Consider the following 14,011-nt stretch of genomic DNA (forward strand, 5'->3'; position numbering starts at 1 on the left):
ATAAAGGGGGGCCCAGCAAACAAAGTTTGGGAACCACTGAATTAGATGCTTTAGATAGATGGGAAAACAGTCCACTACGATAATCCAAGCGTGTTCGCTTTTTGAGACAACGGTCCTGAGTTTAGTTATATTTCTTACATGAAAAAAGCAAAAACAAAACAAGAGCAGGTCAGAAGGTTGATGTGAGGATCAAATCTTAAAGACTGATTGAAAATAATCCCAGGGTTCTGCACATTAGCTTTTATGTTCGGTGTACTAGGAAAAAAGCCCAAACGTTGTCTGATTTGGGCAGTAATGCTCTCAGGGACAATAATTAGATACTGTCTTTTCTGAGTTAAGCTGAAAAAAGTTATAGGCTGAGCTTATAGACCAACAGGTATCAGGCCTAACATTGGTCCAAAGGAAATTGCATTATTTGACAGGGTTTTCGTGGAGCGATTGGAACCATTAAATGTCTAACCTTTGAGGTCTGATTGTATATATTTTGTATAGATGGGTACTAGTCCCAGCAGTTTTACCTCCATAACCTGTTTGTGTCCCGTCACTGGTTCATAATCTTTCACAGTGTACTGCATCCCGTCAGTGTGAATCAAGTGTTCTCAGCAGTAGGTGGCACTGCAAGATCATTTTCACACCAGTTGAACAAGTGAAGGGGTAAACAATGAAGAATACAGGCACCTCTCATTTATTGCTCTCATTTTTTATACATTTAGACAAGTTTACTGACTAAACTTGATCTGAGTTTAACTGATCCTCATCATGTCTCATTAACAGAAGAATTTAAACACCATGGCAGTAACAATGGACTGTATCACATTAGATTTACAAGAACCTACTAATGTTCTGGTTCCCTTTCACTTTCTCACTCTAATAGTTTAAAGCAAGTTTAGAGGTTCAACAGTGTCATCAATATGTGTTTATGACAATTAGTTACTGATATCACCCCTTTGCTAAGTCATTGCTGCCCTTACACCTTTGTATATGCATTCATTCCTGTTCTTACATACTCTAGAGTGCTTCCCAACTTTTTTCATCTGACCAACATCTAAAGCCCTCTGGAATCAAAAATCCCTTCATCAACACCCCCTTTCATGTTCAGATGTGTTCATTTGAGCCCATTTTAAAGCGTTTTGCTTTTGCTCTTAATGGTTTTCATTTAGCTTAATCAGTCAGTGTCACTGAACCTTCTCGGTCATTTAGCCGTAACCACTGGCAACCATTTGTCCACTAATGACTTACTACTAGATTTAACAGCTATGCATTCAGTTAAATGTATATAGCACCACATAACAACAAGTCGAGGTGCTTTATGCAATAATAGAGAGAAAACCCCAATAATCAGACAACCCCCTGTGAGCAAGCGCTTGCCAGCTGTGGGAAAGTACTGATATGGCACCATGAGGTCTTTAATGATACGATGGAGCCTGGTTATTCAAGACCTTGTATGTAGGGAGAAGGATTTTCAATTTCATTTTGAATTTAACAGTGAAGAAAAGACAGCATGTGAGAAATATGCTCTCGCTTTCTAGTGCCTGTCAGTAATCTCGCTGCAGCATTTCGGATTAACTGAAAGGTAAACCTGATAAAAGTCCAGTCCAATCTAGAAGTAATAAATGCTTGAACTAGATTTTTTAGCATCACTCTGAGACAGGATGTTTTCTAATTTTAGAGATATTCCACAAATGCAGGAAAGTAGTCCTACATATTTGTTTGATATGTGTACTAAAGGAATTATGCTTGTCAAAAATGACTCCAACGTTCCTCATGTTCGAAGTAATCTCCCTGTGCACCTTTCAACCTCTTAGTGGAAATCTCAATATGCCCCCTGGCACCAACATGAGCTGTCTTGCCCATCCAGGCAGTGGAAAAAGATCATCTCTAACGTCGGATTTGGTGGGCAGCCCACCTCCAAAGTCTTCCACTGCCCACCGTCTCAATACACCGAGGCTGAAGAAACTGACTGCTCTGTCTCCATGAGCACACCAATGAGTCAATATGTTGTTCAGGGCATTTTCTGTGTGTAAGTCTCTCTCCCTCCCTGTTTGGCTAACAAGTCTCTTAAAAATAAGCAATTAAAAAACTCCTGTGTTTTTCGTATCAGAGTTCAGATCATTCTCTTTGACTGTTCACAGCTGGACTTTACAATCTCATCTGAAAACTGTTCGTTTTGATCGCAAAACTGTGTTCTCGTCACCAGAAATGATCCTTCACACAAAATTTGCTGATGTTTCCTCTCTGAACAAGCGTGAAGGGCCGTGGTGAAATCGCAGAGCTAAACACTGTCGGGACAGGGCGCAGAAGTTGACTTCAAATGTGAGATCAGTCAAACACATGAAAATATTTTGACGGCTCCTTTTTTTCTATTTTTTAAAATCATCTGTAAATTTGCTTTTACATGCCTGTTTCTACTTTTTATCCATTATTTTTAATCAAGTTTTAACTTTTCTGCTCAAGCCTGTTCTGGTGCACTTAATTCCTAGATTACATAATAATTTCTGCCTTTTCTGAACACTAATTAACTAAGATAATCTCTCAACCTGCACCCTCTGGAGTATAACCTTTGGGTGGGAATTAACACACTAAAATGCCAAGTACAGTAAGGTTGTTATAATTAACCTAAACTAAAAACTAAAACTAGATGTGAAAAAGCATTTTACCCATGTAAAATATTTATAAAACTACAGTTTGGGGAAAACTAATTATATATTTCCTCTATTTTAAATTTTTTTTTAAATTAGTTTTCAGTTTTAGTATTGCTAATTTGGTCGAATTTATAATCCCAATTTGCCTTATGAAGCTTTGATGGACATGTTTTCAAGTCAAAGTCAAAATGAAATAAATATGAAAACCAACTACAAAATATAAAACACAAACCAATAATAAATTTCACCATAAGCTGCTACAAATGCAAATTGTATGCTTTAATAGATTGGAGATTATAGTAGTTAATCCCATCATTAAAAAACCCCACAAAACTTTTAATTAAGAACATTATTTATTCAACAGTGAAGCTTCAGTAATAAATAAATGCACAGATCATTTATTCCACAATAAAACCAAAGGAAATTTGTTTTGCTTTATATATGAGGATTGATATTGCCATTAAGAGTGAACAGCATTGACCAGAGACAATCAAGACGAGACACTTAACACAGAGAGGCGTACAGACAGACAGATGTGTATGGATTACACAGATGTGTACAAAGTATTGCATTTTTCACTGATTGGCTGTTTTCTTTCTCTCTCTCTTTCTCTCTCTTCACAGTCTAGTCAGTTGAGCATCGCCATGACGTGCAAATCAGTCAAAGATTACAAATACAGTATTGCATCATTTCAAAGTGCTACAGAGATAAGTGTCTCCTTTGAAACAGACCCAATTTTCTTTATTTTTTTGGTTTCTTCTGGTGAATGTAGTTGGATTTGGATTTTTTTTTGCCTTTGCTTGTCTGGCACAGTGTAGAGCTCAGCCTGGTCAGAAGCAAACATAATATAAAATATTATCTCAAATTGTGATATAATAAAGCTCTAAAATTAAAAAAAGAGGTAAATTTTATGTTTATTATAAAATATATAAATAAATCAAACGAATAAGTAATTTTTTAAAAACCTGGATTCTACTTTTTATGATCTTCAATGGTGAGTGGAAAAAGCACCCATGGTTTAATGTCCTACCTTTAACATTTCTCCCATTGTCATCATTGTGTTGTCCATTCAAGCATGTTTGCGTGTTTTTGTGGATTGGGAAATCTTTTGCACATATAAATCTACTTGTGTGTTTTTGTGTGTGTGCTTGTGTGAGTCTGGCAAATGATGAACGGAGACAGTTTTGCTTTTTCGATGCTGCGGCGTAAGAGTGAACAGAAAACAATGCTCCACTGGCAAATCCATAGGATACCCTTGTGAACAAGGCACAAACATCTCAAAGGACCATTTGGTGATGATGCACATTTTAGCGTGTTATATAAACAAACGACAGCTTCCCAAAATACCTCATATGAGGCGGTGTTTGCTTTATTTCAGTACTCTATAAAAAAAAATACTGAGAAGGTTCGAAGCCAGTGTCTTATGTAAGTTTTGGAACATTATCAGTAGTAAAAAATTCATGACAAATGATGGTTTAAAAAAAGTACAAAACCACCACGATGGCCCTTTAAATGTCTGTCGTCCAAAACTACTATGCTCTAAAATCTGCACTCTGATCTAAAAGGAGACTCCAGGAAATTTGGAAGATGTTGCCACAAAATGTCCCAAAAAGCGTGTATGTATGAGACCAGTAGAGGGGTTTCCCCAGTCTATTGACACAGACCCTGGCCTATTCATTTATTTGGCATCTTATTACATTTATTTAGCCTCTCCAGTGTTAAGATAAAGGGCGGATGAGGGGGGTGGGGGCAGATGGGAGAGGGCGAGATGAGAGAGGAGAAGGATGGAAGGATTGGGCAATATAAAAGGATGAAAAGGAAAGGAGAGGAAGGTGTGGGGAGGGGGAGAGACAGGGAGAGGAAGAGGACGTATGAAAGACAGGAAGCTCCGGTCGGAACGCCGGCAGAGCACCTGTCACTGAAGAGGCTCCTGCTTTCTATCACCGTCTCCTCCCCTCGTTTTTTTCATCTATCTCTTTTGTCTGGCAGAAGGAGGGACACCCAAAGGGGGAAAGAGCGGGTGCTTAAAATTCTTCCTTCCTTCCTGTGTCCATCTCCTCTCCTAAAGACCTGTCGTCTCCATAGCAACAGACCCTGTCTTCATACTGAGCTTATTCAGTTGGCAGTCATGAATGTGTGTGTGTGTGGGAGAGACGTAGAGAGAGGGGCAGAAAAAGAGAGAGAAAGACAGTTTTGCTGCTGTTCATGCCTCTCTGTGTCAGGGTTGTGTGTCAGTGTGCCTCTGTCGGCGTGATTGTTTTGCTTTTTTTCTTTTCCAAGGAAGAGTTTGTATCTTTAGTAAACATCAGTCCAACACTCCATCTGAACTCAAAAGCCAGTTCATTTTTGGTTGATTTAAATAAATGTCAATGACATGAAAGGAGCATTGGCTGGTTTTTAAACTGTAAAAACTGTTTCAGTCTTTGAGTTCTGAATCAGGCACCATGACGCTTCTCACCTCCGTGCTCTGAAGCATACTACCAACGGCAGCCCCAGTCTGTGCTCGCTTTGTATTGAGGGAAGGCTTGGATTGTCTGTCTATCAGCAGCCGGGGGAGGTCGTGATGGGGCTGTGGTGCAGGTAAGCGGGGTTCACAACAGAAACTGGGAAGTTGAAAATGAACGGCGAGGTGGGCGTGGCTGCCGTTGAGGTGGTGGTTGTCGTGGTCTTGGGTCCGAGCAGCGGGCTTGCCGTGGCGGCGGCTTCGGCGGCGCACGAGGTGGCGAGGAGCTGCGACTCGAACTGCAGCAGTTGGCCCATGAAGCTGAAGTTGGGGGAGATGATGCTGCGGCGCCGCCGTACGAACTCGAACGCTTCGTCCAAACGTACCCGCTTTCGCTTCATCAGGTAGGCCAGGCAGATGGTGGCAGAGCGGGAGATGCCTGCTTGACAGTGCACCAGCACTCGCCCACTGGAGTCCCGTACTGAATCTGAGAAGACAGAGGAGAGCGGGTCGGCAAGGTCAGTAAAAAATAAAAGATTATTTTTTAAGTGAATACATAAAAGACTGAAATCTCTTGACAACTGTGAGAGGGATTGCCATGGAATCTGTGAAGATGTCCATAGTTTTCATAGAATGACTGTTATGGACCCAGTTAAATGTCTCAACAAGTACTGAATGAATTGGAAATATCCAGCAAACAGTTCAATGTTGACTAATCACTGGCCGGTGGACTTTTATCAACATCTACTCATGGTTGAAAAATAGTTGCAAATGGCAAGGACAATTCCCTGGATATTCTTGTAAGCTTTCTACTAAGATAAAGTATGTGTTCAACAATTATTTTTTTACTGTCTTGAGGCTTTCTGGTCCAACTTTATTTTCTAGTGAGCTAGCCATGGCCCTGGGTTTGTGATGCTGACAAAGAGGCAACGTTTATATTAGTCTGACACTTTAACTATGCTCAAATAAGACAGAAATTAGACAGAAACATAAATGGCTTAAAAATTGTATTTTTTGTACAAAAAAAAAATATGCGGCTGTCTATTCAATATCATGTTCTAACCAGATTAGTCATTGTTTTAAAAAAGCAGATTTAATTTCTTCATTGTCACAATATGATTAATATGTCTCACTTTGTAAAGAAATATTGCTTAGACCTCTATTCTACATGGAGATAATGTCAACATCTGTTCCTCTAGTTTTCACAGTCTTACCATTGTCAGTTTTGATGCCAGAGTTTCAGGCATGTTTGCTGGGTAAGTTTATACAGGCCTAAATAATTAACAAGCATGTACCCTAAGATGAAGCATCAGTCTCTGAACCCTTTTTTAGTGTAAGCATGAGGTCATGTTTGATTTGTTTTTATTGAATTGGTATTTAGGAAAACTAACTAAATGTTAACAATGTTTTCAATATTTTGTAATCTGCACATGCTAGCATGCTATCACCAAGCTAGCTTAGTAGCACACTTTTTATTTTGTTTTGTTTTATTTTGTTTTGGGGGTTTGCTATAAATTCAAATACCTAGATTGTTCTGTTTTTATTTTTCTCTGAGCACTAAGCTTGTGTAATTTGTTGCAGTTAATTTAAGTTTGAGCTTTATATTTAGTTTACTGGCCCCAATTAGCATTCAAGAGTCAAATAATGTAGTTTTAAATAAGCTACATTTAGATTTTATAACATATTAACATTATGCCATGTTTGATGTAACATAATACTTACATTGTCACTAATGTAACCATGATTTTCTATAGTAATTTTGTATTTATCTGGAAAAGTTAGTTACCAAGTTATGACCAAATACAGCACTGTCTTTATGTGTAGCTAAACTTGCTTGTTTCTGTTGTAATGACACTTTTATAATTTTAAGTTGTAAGTGCTTGTGGAATCTGTAGCACTTTATTTAAGAGTGAGCTTTACATCCTATTATTTAGGTGACTGGTTAGCAATGAGCTAATGTAAATCTAATTTTACATTAAAAATAAATGAAATGTCACTAGTTCCTTCTGAATAGAATTAGCACTTTCAACATAAAGTTTATCAGCAACAATTTGATATTTTAATAATTTTTTAAAGAAAAATTGCAAAAATCAAAAGATCTCCAATTCTCAAATACACATTTTTTTCTCTCTCATTACTGTAAAAACAATATATTTTGGTTTTAAACAAGACAGAAGAGGAAATTATGACATGTTGTGCTTTTTTGTAAGCTGAATTATTATCAACTGATTAGAAAAAAATTTTATTCATGATTTATAATGAAGAAAATGAAATAACTATCAGTCACCAATCATCACTTGGTACATACACTGTGAACAAAGTGTCACATGAATCTACATTTTGTTTATAGCCACCAAGTATTTTTAAACACAGCAGATGTACAGTGAGGCTTTGCCTGTTTTCATTTCCTGTCCTCCACACTTTAACGCCTTCTCCTCGCTGCACAGTCAAACCGATAACTAACCTCAAAGTGAGAAAGCAGCGAATCACATTTTACTGACACGCACAAGTGCAAAATTTGAGTCATCAGCCTTTCTTTCACACTTCCTCCCCCAACCTATTTCTGCTTCTACTTCTTGAAGTATGTTTAGATGCATGCCATTACTCCATTAAGGAGGATAACCAGATTTAGGTAACAATTTAAGCCAAGCATTTACAGTTTCTCCTCTCCGCTAAAGCCTCAGTTAGTGTGAATAGTGGGACATCGTGTTAATTCTTGTATAATGTGTATGGCTACCTCCAGGAAGTCAGATGCACAGTATGAGAAGAAAACAGAGTGAATTGATGTAATGTGTTGTTTCTTATGTTTAATCTAATCTAATATCCTGAGTTCTCACTCCACAACCTCTTGGGCACATGAGCAGAATTACACAACATCAGATGTTTACTGGCCTTTCTTTAAATGCATAGATTGCCTGATTGCTAACAACCAGCTTCCTGATCTCTCACATCAAATATCTGTAATTTTTCTCCCTCAGTTATTCACACACAGACAGACTTCAGGTAACTCCACCACAGTGCCTGTTCACTCAGTAACACTGGATGAGTCAGACTCGACTCTGGTCCCACAGCATCTAACTATGACGCATACCAGCACCTACACAAACACACGCTCACAACACAGAAATCACACACACCGTGCCTTATGCACAGCATGGATATGCCAAGGAAAAGCAAAGCTTAGACTCGCCTATAACACACACACACACACACACACATACAAAATAAGATTATGGCGCAGAGAAATTACTGATGGTAATATTTCATCATTCCAAATAATCTGTCTTATCTCTCAGTGCTTCTGCAGTGTCTGCTGAGATGTATACGATTAACCTGGAAATAACAATTGGTGACAGAGTCCCATGAATAAATGTCTGAATTGTCATCATCATCATCATCATCATCATCATCATCATCGCTGGAGCTTAAAAGCTTTTCCATGACAGGTCTCTGAACAAATAAAAGCTCCTTTATGGGAAAAAATTCTCAAACTCTAGACAAGAAGTGATGTTTTAGATAAAGAGGAAAGGAGAACTGCATCAGCATGAACAGTGAAAAGCCACCATTTTCCGGATACTCGAAACTACTGAATCCACAAAGAAAGAAGGAACATCGCAGTCCAACCCACGCTGCTCGATGGAGGAGGCATAGTGGTTAAAAATGCCAGCTCAGTCTACTTAAAGTAGACATGTAATATGTTGACCTGCAACTATTCTGATGTTCTATTAGTCTTTTCCTATAGCTTTAGACACATTATCAGAAAAATAATAAGTGCATTAATCAATAATGAGAACAAATCTTTAACCTGTATCAGCAAACACTGCAAAAACTCAAAATATTCACCCAAAATAAACAAAACTCTTCTCATGCATACGACACACTTACACACTGACCTATGAACTCGATAGCCTCCAGGAACCAGGAGCTGATTTCTTCCTTGTGGTTGTCCTCCACAGGGATACATTTGTACTGGTAAGCCCCCTCGAAGTGGTTGGGACAGTCAGCTGACACGTTCAGCAAGGCAGAGATCCCTATACTATCCAAAACCTCCTTCTTCGAGGCGTGAAGGGCGCTGCCAAGGTAAAGGAAGGGGAGGATCTCAACCGGGCCACCCTGGGAAAAAAGGACAATGGCAAGTTGATCATTTATTATCCATCCATCCATGCGTTTTCTTCCGCTTATTCAATTCAGGGTCGCAGGAGGGTGCTGGAGCCTATCCCAGCTGTTCTAGGGCGAGAAGTGGGGTACACCCTGGATAGGGCCATCATTTATTATTATATTTTAATAATCAGCAGTAAAGGCAAAGATTTACTGTTATGAGGCAGCTTGTAGGAACATTTCCTGACCCGAGCAGCATGTGGAGCTACACTGGAGAATTGTCCTTAGGTGAAAGCCAGTGTGCATGGCAAGACAAAGAATTCATTGTCTCGGTAAGTCGCAGAGGCCAGATACCAGATGACTTCAGTATAAGCGTGACCGCCCTTAAATATTTTGTTAATCACATTAGCCATGCTTCTCAGCTTAATATCTGTGTGAATAATGCGAAACTCATTTGATATGGGCCATTTAGTTTGTCACTTTCTCTCTTCAGCTGATTTATATTTTCACATCTGGAGACAGAGTTTACTGTTGGAGCTGAGCGTCTCATCGACTGGCTTATAATTATGAGCACAAAACCACCGTATTCAGCGTGAATATCTGTGCGTCTTTATTGTATCAGCATATGGAAAACCTTCTTTCAGAAGCTCTACTGGGGAAAAACATGCTCCGCGACAGCATTTTCACAGAATGTGATTCTGTGAGCACAAACGCGTGAAAACATGTGAAACAGACAATTAAGCACACGAAAAAAACGTTCAAGGAAAACAGGCAATTTCGCTGTGATTGACACTGCACTGGTGCAAGTTACATGCACGCATATCGCACATTTAATAACACGTATATTCCCAGTTTAGAGCCAGATTATGTCACTGCTCAGCCACATCTCAGAGGACATGTAAGAGCTGACGTGCCGTTTCCCCTTTTACTGGATCTGAAAGGTCAGCTGATCAGCAGTCTATACCGGCGCTTATTGACAAGAGCTGCGGCTGTTTGTGCCAGTGCTGCTGACGAACTCGGTAGTGACACAGCGTCAGGAAATGATCAATACTGCTAAGAGGTGTAATGTGAGGAGGGGGATGTTTGTGGTGGTGGCGAGCAGCCCGCTAAATCTATACTGCTGCTGCTGCTCGTGCAGGAAGTGGAAGCATTTCTTGAATTAAATATGCATCTGATGGTTGAGCAGAGACAATCAGACGTTTTTCTTATAAAACACACAGAGGCTGGCTTGTCTGTGCCGCTCCCCTCGTGGGTTCCAGGGGAATTAAACCCTGACCACATGTGACTGTGAGCATTGCGTAAACTCTGCAGACTCGAACAACAGCTTACTAACCAGCAAAACAAGGCCAACCAGGTCACAGGAAGTGCTACAGAGGTGAATCAATGCCCATCTATGACATCCAGGCCAGCGTGTTATTATGCACCAAAAGACTTATAAATTGAATATCTTCTTGTTATTTAAATGTGTTCATAATTATTATTTTCTCTTGTGTTGTTTTCTGGCAGTCAGAATGGCAGCTGACTTGCCCCTGAGCAAAGCAAATAACTGTCAGGGTGTTCTGTGTCAGTGTGATACATAAAAAAAGGACGTTTTCTTTTGCATGTTTTTATAAACTGAATGCTGAAACACATTAACATGCACACTACTTGCAGCACAGAGAGGACTTCCATCAGTCTGACACTGGCGGATGTTAATCATGTTATTACAGGCAGATGTTATTTTAAAGGTGAGGTGCGTTTAACGCTTTTTCTGTGTCACGTTGCATTTTACCTGGTCATTGTGCGGCGTTCCACACGACGAGCAGGCAGAGTCGATGCTCGACTGGCTGGTGAGGGACGGTAAGGACTTGGCCTTTAAACAAAACTCTGGATACTCTGTGAAAAATTTGTCATATCCCCCTATAACACACAAAAACAACAAAATACATGTCACAATCACATATGCAGTGCTTTGCTGTAGGACATTAATAAGTGGTGCAAAATAGCACGCAAAACATGCAAGAATGAGTACCACGGGAAAATATTACAGAAATACCAGCTTCCTTTTTTAGGGGTGGGGGGTTGTTTACTTCTCAAAATACACCACAGATGCACATATGAGGACAAAAGAAGCCTGCATTCACATCGCAGCACAATCTACAACAGGATTTCTAGTCTGCATTCAGGTAGCTTGACGCAAAGTCTATTAAACCCCTGACGGGCTGTCCTGTGTCTGCTTGCTGTGGATTTGAAAACAGTTTCATCAGTTTTGTTTTTTTCATATATCTGTAGGCAGTATGTTGCTCTCTGAACCTCAAGGATCAAATCAGATCAACTGAAATGTGTCAGATTTACAATCTGCAAGCATACATTTATGTTCTTCGAGGCATCAGCATCAAGAGGATGCACAAAAAAAGAAAGAGTGAAAAAAAGAATACGCCACAGCTTGCAACAGCCTCGAGATTTTTCAGCAGTCTATATATAGGGTGTGTAAATCAACTGCTGATTTTAATATTTCGCTGCTTCCTGTGGGTGATTTACCCGAAGCGGACTCTGTGTAAAAAGATTATGTGTGTGTCCTGTAAGTCCCTCCGGTTTGATGTGGCTTCTACGCATCAGCATTACCTCATTCACTCAGCTCACAGCCATTGGTCTGTGTGTGAATGTGTGTAGATGTGAATGAGTGAGTGAGAGTGTGTGTTGTTTAAAAAAAAAAATACACCAGTGCATTTGAAGGGAGAACACACTGAGCAGGATATTTCTAGTTTATTGAATAACATATAGTTACACACATAAAATTTTTAAATATCCAATATCTCTAAGAACTGGTGAAAAATAAAATATCTGGTGGCCTAGAGAGGACTGTAGGTTAGCCACTGGAAAATAGCAATTCATTAAAATGTGGTCATTATTATTATTAATGGATGTCAGTACATATATTCCAATTCTTATCTTATTTTACTGTTTTTTAAAAATCAATTGTTAAAAAAATATAATTTATTACTAAGCATAATGCCTACTGCTTACACATGTATCAGTTATTATAATTATACCCAGCCATTCATCAGTTACATTACATTTACTGCTCTAATTGAAATAATTAATGTCAGTCATTAAACTTTTTGATGTAACTGGCGCTGCTACACATCACAGGCTAGGATTAAAGAGTAAACGACATAATTTACCTTTGAGCAGGTATATGCGCGTGCCGGAGGCGTCCCTGCACAGCGCGTGGAGCACCAGCGTCAAGGTGCTGTCCTCCTTCACCGTTTCCGAGTCCGGCGTCCTCTCGTCGTACAGCACTGCGGCGGAGTACATCCCGGAACGCAGGCGGACTCGGACCTCCTCGTCCCCGGCCAGGATCTGGTCCAGGCTCAGCACGGAGCCCTTCGCCCTGCGGCGGACGATGGTGTTGCAGCGGGCGTTGACGGCGCCCCGTATGTGCCCCGCGCTGAAGGCGAGGAAAGAGCGGCAGTCCAGCAGCAGGCACTTGGCACTGTCCTCCTTCAGGAGCCGCTTCAGCACCGTGCAGTCCATCTCGTATAGCTCCTCCATTGGCACGTCGTTTCGGGCTGTTAGGCTGTGCTTCACGGTCGTTAAATCTCCTCTCTCGCTCTTTCTAAGCCCCCTCACGATCACCGGACCCCTCGGAACCCGGAGAAGGCGCACGGATCCTGCGGTGGATTCCCCTTGCGCTTCTCCTCTATCTGCGCATCAACACCGTGATGATCATCATCATCATCGTTGTAACCGCACTACTTCTTAAGCTCAGTCCGGTCACTTCTGTCTCTTTCTCCTCTCTGCCTCTCCGAGTATTTTCTCCACAGGACTCTTTCTCTTTTTTCCTGTTTTTATGAATGGGTGCATCGCGTCACGGCGGAGGTGACGTCAACCAACCAGCAGCCTATCGCAACGCGTCCAGTTTCCCGTGCCCTTTCCTCCTCTACCGTTCATTCATAAAAAACACACACACACACACACACACACACATCAATGAAACGAGAGGCCATGGGACCGAAGATTAAGCGCAGGAGAGTTTGGCTTCATACCATAACAAGCTCTTCTTCATAACTTAAGGATCATTTTTTAGATAAAAAATAAATAAATAGGAAATTAAAGATATTTTAAAAGTAAAAAAGTAAGCAAAGCAGTGCAAATAAATGTAAGTGTTATAGAAGTAAATTTGAACTATATATATATATTTTTATATCTTACTGATATTTTACAGTTTAAACTTACAAATGATTTTTTTTTTCATAATCAAATGAACCAAATAAGACTCATAATTTGTAAAGGATATCATTTGTCATCACAAATGTAGGCTACTATAAACTGTATTATATTCAGTCTACAAGTTTAAGGTCATAAAATAAATTAATCTAAATTTCAGGTTTTCGCATGTGTTGGAATTCAACTGACTGCATATGTAGCTCAGCTTAGCTCAGTTTCATATCATTCAAGGCTCAGTGTTAGAAATGCTGCTGGTGGACTGCAGGTGGGTGTGCGCTTACGTACAAGGGTCCGTGTGTGCGTGTGCATACGTCTGGGTGTGCATCTGTGTGTGTGGGTGTGTGTAATCCTACAAGCGGATGCAATTTGCATCTTCTATCGCGCAGCCTTGGCGAGCGTGCTCAGGTATTTGCATGTTGATCTCATTTCCATGGTTACGAGAGGAAAGAGAGCAGCACGGCGGCGGATGACAGGAGGAAAATGCAGACACCCTGACACAAACAGGTGGAGAGAAGACATCTGAAAGAGACAAACAAACAGACAGCAGGGAAAAATGTTTAACACTTTTATGGGTGGGCTGCTGTGGGAGAAAATAATATGTTTGAGTTCCCGTGAGTGT

General features: G+C 40.2%; 1 protein-coding gene across 1 annotated transcript; it reads right to left on the reverse strand.

Moving 5' to 3' along the window:
• Positions 1 to 2,976: 2,976 nt before the first annotated feature.
• On the reverse strand, positions 2,977 to 13,336 carry dusp4 (dual specificity phosphatase 4). The gene is made up of 4 exons (XM_005931866.3): positions 12,348 to 13,336; positions 10,955 to 11,082; positions 8,979 to 9,198; positions 2,977 to 5,572 (listed from the first exon to the last, which is right to left on the reverse strand). Exons 1-4 carry the CDS (start codon positions 12,715 to 12,717, stop codon positions 5,184 to 5,186), a joined length of 1,107 nt encoding a protein of 368 aa, XP_005931928.1. The 5' UTR covers positions 12,718 to 13,336; the 3' UTR covers positions 2,977 to 5,183.
• Positions 13,337 to 14,011: the final 675 nt, after the last annotated feature.

The sequence above is a fragment of the Haplochromis burtoni genome, unplaced genomic scaffold (assembly GCF_018398535.1).
Source record: "Haplochromis burtoni strain Fernald_Lab_line unplaced genomic scaffold, NCSU_Asbu1 Contig_151, whole genome shotgun sequence".
Classification (NCBI taxonomy): Eukaryota; Metazoa; Chordata; class Actinopteri; order Cichliformes; family Cichlidae; genus Haplochromis; species Haplochromis burtoni.

Bases quoted from the DNA above. Each gene is read 5' to 3' on its own strand.
- dusp4 (XM_005931866.3), bottom strand. From the start codon at position 12,717: ATGGAGGAGCTATACGAGATGGACTGCACGGTGCTGAAGCGGCTCCTG. The intron at 11,083-12,347 runs GTAAATTATGTC...TGTGTGTTATAG, and splicing joins GCGCATATACCTGCTCAAAG to GGGGATATGACAAATTTTTC. The intron at 9,199-10,954 runs GTAAAATGCAAC...CTTTTTTCCCAG, and splicing joins GAACGCCGCACAATGACCAG to GGTGGCCCGGTTGAGATCCT.